Here is a 9,339-nt window from a genome sequence, read left to right as displayed (position 1 = left end):
CTCCAACCCCCCACCTCCGCCTCCCCCCGCAAACCACACCCGCTCAAACCATCCCCCTCCGCCTCCCCCTCCCACCACCCAAAACCCTCACAACATCTCTTCCCAGCCGCCCCTCGAAACCCCTCCCTCCTCTCATACTCCACCGGTTGAGATCGCCCTCGATGAACCCCTCCAGTTCCCTCCGCTGCCAGCCGCAAATCCCTCAGCTTCGGCGGAAACTGCTTCCCTCCCCCCAGATCCACTCCCCTGTCAAAGGCCTCTTGGTCTGCTATGGCGGAGGGATCAAACAGGAAAATGAAGTGCAAAGGTGAATCCTTCCTTCTGGAATCTGGAGAAATCTGCGTCTCCATTCCCAACTCTGTTATCGAGAAGAGCGAGCACATATGGGAATCTTTCATTATTGCTCAGTTCCATGGCAAAGCCCCTTCCCCGGGAGATTTGCACGCCATCACTAATGGTATATGGAGTAGTAAGCTAAGGAACATCACTGTTTCTAAGCTTTTGAAAAAGGCGTTCTTGATAAAAATTCCTTGCCCAATAACTTGGCAGAAAGTCATTGTGCAAGGAATGTGGCATATTGATAACCAACCCATGTTTGTTGCTAAGTGGAAACCAGGACTCCAGCCGGAAATCCCCGAACTCACTTCTGTTCCTGTGTGGCTTGACTTTCACAATGTCCCTCCGCAGTTCTACTCGGAAGAAGGTCTCGAGCATATCGTTGGTGCTCTAGGGGACCCCCTCTTCCTTCACCCAGCTACTGCAAACATGACAAAATTGGAAGTGGCTCGGGTTTTCACCATCATCGACCCCTCTAAGCCTCTGCCAGAAGCAATAAACGTGAGGTTCGATTCTGGACATGTTGAACGTGTGGAAGTCTCCAGCCCGTGGTTACCGCCTACATGTGAGCACTGTAAGGGAGTGGGACACAACATAAAGAGCTGGCCTACTGCCCCCATCACGTGTCCTACTTGTCAGTCTTCAGGCCACAAGCTAGAGGATTGCCCAAGATCCAAAACATCTGAGACATCGAAGGGTGAGGAGGAAAAGAAAAAGAAGAAAAAGAAAAAGAAAGCGAAGCACCCCAAACCCTCAACTGAGCAAGCTAGCAAGGAGGATACCTCTGAGGGAAACATTGTTATCGACATTGGTTTGGATGCGATTGGTGACATCACATCCAATGAAAAGGAAACTGTTGTCGCAAACCCGGCGGAAGAACAAGATTCTGATGTTGAATCTCAACTCTCTGCTGATAGCGAGCCTGAGGAGAACTCTTCTGAAGAAGAACAAGAGAAGTCAAGTTCTGATGAAGAAGGCGAGTCCTCGGAAAGTCTGAGCTCTGATGATTCCGGTTTCTCACAAGTTACCTCGAAGAAAACACGGAAGCAACAAAAGAAGAAGGAAAGGCAAGCTGCTATGGCTCTAAAACCCCAGAGGGAAAAAGAGCTTTCTAGGAGCAAACGCTCCAAATCTCGCAATCTCTGATGATAGACACCTTCTGCTGGAACATAAGAGAGTTTAATAATTCAGTGGCGGAGAAATTTTAGGAAATTTTTTAGACTTTCTAAGGCTCTTTTTGGTAGTATTATAGAGACCAGGGTGAAGGAGCACCGGTCTCAAAAAATTTTACACACTTCTTTCTTAGGATGGAAGTATGTGTGTACCTATGAATTTGCTGTGTTGGGGCGTATCTGGGTGGTTTGGAATCCTGCTGTGGAGGTGACTGTCATCTCTAAGTCTGGCCAAGCTATAACATGTGTGGTCCGGCTTCCTCACAACCCTGTCGAGTTTGCTGTCACGTTCATCTATGCAGTAAACTGTCGATATGGAAGGAGAAGACTATGGCAGGAGATTGAGGACTTAGCTGCTAACCCATTGGTCTCTGATACGCCATGGATCCTTCTTGGAGACTTCAACCAAGCTCTTGACCCCATTGACGCCTCTTTTGGAGGATCTCGAATCACTAGAGGGATGGAAGAATTTTGTAGCTTCTTGCTCAGCTGCAATATCTCTGACCTGCCTTTCCGAGGTCAACACTACACTTGGTGGAATAATTAGGAGAGAAACCCTCTAGCAAAGAAGATTAACAGGATCCTTTTTAACGACAATTGGCTCTTGTCCTTCCCTCTATTGTATGGTACTTTTGGAAGTATGGAATTCTCAGACACTGCCCAAGCTGTGTCAACATAGGGAACCAATCGGGAGGAAAAAATAAACCCTTCAAAATGTCAAATTTCCTGATGTTCCACGCTGAGTTTTTGGAAACAATCAGAGCAACCTGGGATAGACTGGTTTACCAAGGAACTGCTATGTTTATTCTCGCAAAGAAGCTAAAATTCCTCAAAGGAACCATTCGTAGCTTCAACAAAGAAAATTACTCGGGTCTGGAAAAAGAGTCGCCCAAGCCGCTCAACATCTCAAGACATGTCAGAATGATTTGTTAGCCTCCCCATCATCTCACCTTGCTGAATTAGAAAAGGAAGCTCACAAAATCTGGTACGACTTAGCGCTTGCTGAGGAAAGGTTTTTGTGCCAAAAATCCAGGGTCCAATGACTAAAGTGTGGAGAGTACAACTCTGCTTTCTTCCACAGAATGATGACAGCAAGGAGGTCTATGAACGAAATCCACTACCTTATCGATAAGACAGGAAGAAGGATTGAGAACCTAGACGAACTCCAAACTCATTGTGTGGCGTTCTTCAAAGACTTATTTGGAGCTATTTCTCATTCCCTTGACCAGGAGCAAATTGATCACATCAGATCCCTCACCAGTTTCAGATGTGACAGCACGATGCAGCAGAGCTTGGAAGCTCAAGTTACAGAAGTTGATATTAAGGCTGAGTTTTTCGCTTTACCACCAAATAAGTCGCCTGGTCCAGACGGCTACACCTCTGAATTCTTCAAAAAGACATGGAGCATTATAGGACCAAGTCTGATTGAAGCTGTTCAGGAGTTCCTTACCTCAGGCAGATTACTAAGCCAATGGAATAGCACTGCTGTAACATTGGTCCCCAAGAAGGCCAACGCAGACAAGCTCACTGAATTTCGCCCGATCTCCTGCTGCAATGCGATATACAAGGTCATCTCTAAGATTTTGGCTAGACGGCTTGAGCAGATCATCCCTCAATGAATATCTCCATCTCAATCAGCCTTTGTTCAAGGAAGACTCCTCATCGAAAACGTCCTTCTAGCGACTGAGCTTCTCCAAGGATTTGGCCAACAGTGTGTTTCAGCCAGAGGGGTATTGAAAGTAGACCTTAGGAATGCCTTTGACTCAGTAGGCTGGAACTTCATCCTAGAAGTCTCGGTAGCAGCGAACATCCCTCCTAAGTTTGTGAACTGGATAAAACAGTGCATTACGTCCACCAGCTTCTCAATAAACGTCAACGGATCCCTATGTGGTTACTTCAAAGGCACAAAAGGTCTTAGCCAGGTAGACCCTCTCTCTCCTTCTCTCTTTGTGATTGCTATGGAGGTTCTTGCTCGGCTTCTTGAGAACAAATTTGCTGATGGATCAATCGGTTTCCACCCCAAAGCGAGCGACGTAAAGATCTCAAGCCTTGCTTTTGCTGATGACTTGATGATCTTCTATGACGGCAAACCCTCCTCACTGCTGGGTATAGACTTGGTCCTGAGCTCCTTTAAGCATCTCTCTGGTCTCGAAATGAATACTGAGAAGTCTGTTGTGTACACTGCGGGCCTGGATGAATCTGAAACAGAGGAAACCAGAGCCTTTGGGTTTGTCAACGGCACCTTCCCTTTCCGCTACTTTGGATTTCCCCTCCTTCACCGAAAGTTTCGAAAATCCGACTATTCTCAGCTGATAGACAAGATTGCTTCGCGGTTCAACCACTGGGCAACTAAGACTCTTTCTTTTGCATGCAGACTGCAGTTGATCTCCTCGGTTATTTACAGCACAGTAAACTTCTGGCTGTCCTCTTTCATTCTGCCCAAATTTTGTCTCAAGACTATTGAGAAAATGTGCAATAGGTTTCTGTGGAATAGCGACATTGAGAAGAAGGCATGTAGTAAAGTGTCATGGGTGAATGTGTGCCTCCCCAAAGCCGAAGGGGGTCTTGGTCTGAGGAACTTCTGGACCTGGAACAAAACTCTCAACCTAAGGCAAATCTGGATGCTCTTTGCAAAGAGAGACTCATTGTGGGTTGCCTGGAACCACTCGACAAGACTGCAAAATGTAAGCTTCTGGAATACTGAGGCAGCCAGCCACCACTCCTGGATATGGAAAGCTCTTCTAGCTCTGAGACCGCTAGCAAAGAGATTCATGCGATCTAATGTTGGCAATGGGCACATGATAAGCTACTGGTATGATCACTGGAATAAGCTGGGTCCCCTTATTGATTTTGTGGGGGCGGCAGGCCCTATCCTCACCGGTATTCCTGTCAACGCTAATGTAGTTGCGGGCTCTTCCTCTGATGGATGGATACTTCCTTCTCATCGGACCAGGAACCCTGCTCTTGCAGAAGTCAGGAACACGCTGCTAAGTATAACTGCGCCAACGAGTAATGGAGACTCTGACTCCTACTGGTGGTCTGTAGAGGGATCTACTACTACTTCGTTCTCAACAAAACTTACGTGGGAGAAGCTCCATCCTGCAGCTCCCCCTCAGCGATGGGCAAAGGCTATATGGTACAAAGGACATATCCCCAAGCACGCCTTCACCTTTTTGGTTGCACACCTTAACAGGCTCCCTATAAGAGAAAGAACAGCGAGATGGGGTACCAATGCTCCCTCCCTCTGCTGCATTTATGGGTCTGCAGTGGAATCAAGAACTCACCTGTTCATTCACTGCCTATACAGCTCCATGGTTTGGCGACTAGTTCTCCATCGGCTTGGGAGGAATCAAAGCTTCCTCGACTGGCCAGATATGATTGAGTGGTTACTAGCAGGGACTGGATCATTCAGTCTCACATTAAAGCGACTGGTTGTTCAAACCGTGATCTACCACATTTGGAAAGAAAGGAACAGTCGGCTGCACACACTTGTTGCATCTCCGGTAGGCTCCGTCTTCAAACTAATCGACAGGAGTATCATGAACTCAATCCTTGCTCGCCTCAACAACAACATATTCAAGAATCTCCTATCTCAATGGTTCGCTTTTGAGTAGAGCTTCTTCTTGGCCTCTTCTCCTGTTATTATTAGGCTTTTTCTACTTTTTTTTGGGTCTTCTAATAACTCCATAGCTCCGCCGAGCATCTGTATTTAAACCGTTCCAGTTTTTGGTAAATAAAATTCACATTTTATCAAAAAAATAATAATTAAGATACATATATCTATGTATATTAACTTTTAATAGATTTGAAAGTTCAAGGTCTATATTTCAGTTCGCTATACCATGACCGAGCTTGGAGACAATGATTCACAAGAATCTCATTTAAGAAGATGCTACAAAGACAAGGAATTTTAAGGATATAGTGAATCTTGCTCAAATCAAAGAAACCCAGAAACGAATCACACCCCTCACACGATATGAACAGAGATGTTTACTAGTTCGAGTTAACCGAATGTGACAGTTGGCATCTAGGCATGCTCCTCTCAATCAATTTACTATATCCATTGTAGTTTACGGTTACAAGATCAATCCAGCTCTCTCACAGATCGAGACGAGCTTACAAGATTAAAAGAAAACATAATAACAAGACGAATGAGCGCAAGAGCTTATTTAAAAACAAGTCACGCATCACTTACGCGATTCAACAGACTATTAAACGGGGCCTACCCAACTTGATAGCCTTCTTCAGTTATCAGATTTAACAATAGTGATCAAATTTAGTCAATTCTTTTTTCTTTATATAACTTTAGGTGTCGTGTGATTTAAGTTTAACATAAGCTTTACATACACTGAGGGTTTATGTAAAGACCGAAACCGAGTTTCGTAGCTAGATTAATTAGGAGACTATTAAGAAAATACGCATGGCTTGATTAATTAAAGCTAACGAAATCATTTTTGCCTTAGCTACAGAATCACCAAGTCATCAAAATTTTCTCGATTCCTCTCGTGTGAGGAAAACTTTTTCTCTGACTTACAACGAACGCCTCTGGTTTATCAAACAATAGACAATCATTCTTACCAAAAAAAAAACAACAGACTATCATGCTCCTTGCAAAAACATCTATCGATAAATCCGGATGACTTCGTCGTGCTATAGCAACGGGTTACCGAGCTGAACAGGCCTGGAGCTGGAGTGGTAAACCGTTTGAAACCGAAAGCTGGCCCAGCTTAGTTTGTCTGAAGAAAAACATATTTTAAACCAAGGCTCAGTACGAGACCTGTTTACTTCCATTGTGGACAGAATCCGACAAAGGACGGTTAGATACGCTACAAGATATTTATCTCCTGTGGGCAAGATTACTCTCCTAAAGTCTGTACTAGAAGCTATACCAAACCATACTATGCAATGCTTTAAACTGCCACAATCCCTTTGTAAAAGGATCCAATCTGCTCTGACACATTTCTGGTGGGATCCAAAGGCAGGAGATCGTGGTATGGCTCTAGTAGCATGGAACACAATGGTGAAATCTAAAAGCGATGGAGGCTTGGGATTTCGTGACATACAAAGCTTCAATGATGCCCTCCTGGCCAAAGTTAGCTGGCGCATTCTGACCTCGCCCTCATGTCTTCTAGCTCGGGTACTTGCTGGGAAATACTTTCATGACCAAGACTTCCTCACCGTACAACCCCCAGCAGCATGTTCCCATGGCTGGAGGGGGATATTAATAGGACGAGATCTGCTTAAATAACATCTTGGTTGGGCCATTGGTGATGGCCAGAGTGCACTAGCGTGGCAAGACTCCTGGTTATCTGATCTCTCCGGTGCCCCAATGGGACCTATACCTGAACTCGAGTCAAGTTTGAAAGTTGCTGAACTACTCTAAGCATAGTCACGGGATTGGGATGAAGGGAAAACTAATCATCACTTCCCTCTTATCTCTGAATCTATCAGGTCTATCAAACCGAGCAAATGGGGAGAGAACTCCTGGTTGCAAGACAAATCCTTCCTAGTGCTAAATGTATCAGGTGTGAGTGTCCTGAATCAATTTTACACCTATTCTACCATTGCCCCTATGCACAGAAGGTATGGAAATTGGCACCTTATGCAGGAGACCTCGATGCTTTACAAGTACCCTCCTTTGAGATGGGTTGGAGAAGGGCTTTGAATGCTGCTGTCCTCCCTCCTATTGGCCTTAGTGATTGCCATCTTGCTCCATGGATCATCGCTTCTATCTGGTCTACAAGGAATCTCCTCGTGTTTCAAAAACGAGAATTCACAGCTTAGGAAACGATTACAAAAGCCATCTGTGATGCAAAAGAATGGAAGGAAACCCAACCTATTAGTACCCCCAGATGCAAGAAGCCACAGACCCCCCGACCCCCAAGAACCGAAGTCATTTGCCGATCTGATGCGGCTTGGAAGAAGGAACTTAAAGCTGCGGGTCTCGCATGGACCTTCAGCGATGTTCGGAATGAGAGATTTTCCTCTCACAGTGTTACTTGTGCGCTTGTGATCTCGTCTCTCGTGGCGGAGGGACTAGCAATGCGTTCGGCGATAGAGCAAGCTATCGACCTACAGCTGAGGAAGGTGACCTTTGAGTCCGACTCTCTGCAACTGGTATCTGCGATCAAAGGATCCTCATATTTCTCTGAAATCCATGGGATCCTATCTGATATTCATCTACTCTCGTCGTATTTTGATGAAATTTCCTTTCGAGTCTGCCATCGTGAAAACCTTGTGATTGAAGATGGTTTAGCTAAGCAAGCCCTAAGAGGCTTTGTACCAAACTGATATCTCATAATTTTAATGAGTTTTAGATTTATATTTTAGCTTATTATGATTATTTTAGGTTGCATTTAGGTCTTTATGTTGCATTTGCATACTCATTTGCATATCATAAGGGTTGGAATGCACATTTAGAAGTTTTGGGCAACATTGGAAGGTTATTGTTGCAAGTCAAATACTTTTCGGTCAGCAATGAAAGAAGGCGAGAATCCAGGGACCGAGGTTGCAAATGCAGAAATTCGGTGGGGTTAAAGTGCACAATCAAAAGTTAAGGGGCTAAAGTAAGGATGTTTCTGCAATTTACAAAGTTGTGGGCTCTTTTGTAACGAACCAAAAGTTCGAGGACCTGCTGTGCAAAATGGAAGAAACCACCATTGGAGAGGATCGAGAGCTTCCTCTTCGCCGATCCGGAGTTTGACGACGTGGCGAGCCTGCGGAGAAGGAAGCCACGATCTGAGAGCACGACACCGAGGAGGAGCTCACGAGCTTCTCTTCGCCGGATCTGAATCCCGACGGTGAGCCTCGATCCGGACTGCGACGAAGAGACGGCACGGCCACGCGGAGACTGATGCGACGACTCCCGATGGCGATTCCGAAGCTTCCACGCAGGGTCGAGCAATGCGGGATCGTGTCTCGCGTGCATAGAGAGAGACAGTGTTGACGGTCTGATGCGGGGTGAAGGCCGCGGGTTCCCTTACCCGCACGCACGAACCAAAAAGACGCAACGATGATTGACGCGGGGTGAAGGCCGCGAGTTCCATTACCCGCGCGCATGAAACGGAGCTGCTCGACGGTCCAACGCGGGGAAACCAACTCGGGTTGTCCCCCGTGATTTCTACCTGGATCGCGTCTTTTACTCAGTCGATTTTAGACATTTTTAAGGGCATTTTAGACTTTTTAAAGTAAGTCATTAGGTTTATCAAGGACATATAAATACTCTTGTAATCCCAAAGTTGGGGATCATCTTATTATCTATGAAATCAAAGATCTAATCTTGATCATAATTTCTTATCTTTGCTTGATTATCTTGCTCTGTAATCATGTTTAACCTTGAATCATCCATGGTTTTGGGGTTATTCATGTCTATTAGTGAGTAGACTAATCTTGGATTCATGGGCTAGAGTGATTAAGGGTGATTAGAGAAGATCTTGGGTGTTTAATGTTAGATTTACTTGTTTCCTTGCTTGTTGAGGGTTCTCAATGCTATTTTAGTCATGATCATACTAAAATAGATCTCTAGGCATTTCACACCCACAAGGTGTATGATGAAATGCCTGAACCAACTCTTCAATGTTTTTAGCTTGCTTTACCTAAGAGATTAGTTGCTAAAGGAGTTAAGATTGCTATTGGACTTGTTCTCCATGTTTGCTTTAGTAACATTCAACCTAAGAGATTAGATGTTTGAGTTGCTTTACCAAAAGAACATTCATCTAGAGATAGAGCTTGTTTAGCTTAGTGTCTAGGCATAAGGAAAGTGTTTGATTGATACATTGCCACCATTAGATTGGATCTACATCACCCGAGATCAAATGCCTAGCCCCATGAG

At 45.0% G+C, this 9,339-nt stretch overlaps 2 protein-coding genes across 2 annotated transcripts; both read left to right on the top strand.

The window, feature by feature from the left end:
• The first annotated feature begins 270 nt into the window (after positions 1–270).
• On the top strand, positions 271–1,482 carry LOC106337492 (SMY2 homolog 2-like). The gene has a single exon (XM_013776605.1). The coding sequence runs from the start codon at positions 271–273 to the stop codon at positions 1,480–1,482; it is 1,212 nt and encodes a 403-aa protein (XP_013632059.1).
• A 5,495-nt stretch (positions 1,483–6,977) lies between these two features.
• On the top strand, positions 6,978–7,799 carry LOC106337481. Its single transcript, XM_013776596.1, has 2 exons — positions 6,978–7,243; positions 7,352–7,799. The coding sequence occupies exons 1-2, from the start codon at positions 6,978–6,980 to the stop codon at positions 7,797–7,799; spliced, it is 714 nt and encodes a 237-aa protein (XP_013632050.1).
• The last annotated feature ends 1,540 nt before the right edge of the window (positions 7,800–9,339 follow it).

This window comes from Brassica oleracea, chromosome C1, assembly GCF_000695525.1.
Source record: "Brassica oleracea var. oleracea cultivar TO1000 chromosome C1, BOL, whole genome shotgun sequence".
Classification (NCBI taxonomy): domain Eukaryota; kingdom Viridiplantae; phylum Streptophyta; class Magnoliopsida; order Brassicales; family Brassicaceae; genus Brassica; species Brassica oleracea.
The sequence above is the reverse complement of the archived record's forward strand: the minus strand, read 5'-3'. Positions and strand labels throughout refer to the sequence as shown.

Bases quoted from the DNA above. Each gene is read 5' to 3' on its own strand.
- LOC106337492 (XM_013776605.1), top strand. From the start codon at position 271: ATGGCGGAGGGATCAAACAGGAAAATGAAGTGCAAAGGTGAATCCTTC.
- LOC106337481 (XM_013776596.1), top strand. From the start codon at position 6,978: ATGGGGAGAGAACTCCTGGTTGCAAGACAAATCCTTCCTAGTGCTAAA. The intron at 7,244-7,351 runs GTCTACAAGGAA...CCAACCTATTAG, and splicing joins TGGATCATCGCTTCTATCTG to TACCCCCAGATGCAAGAAGC.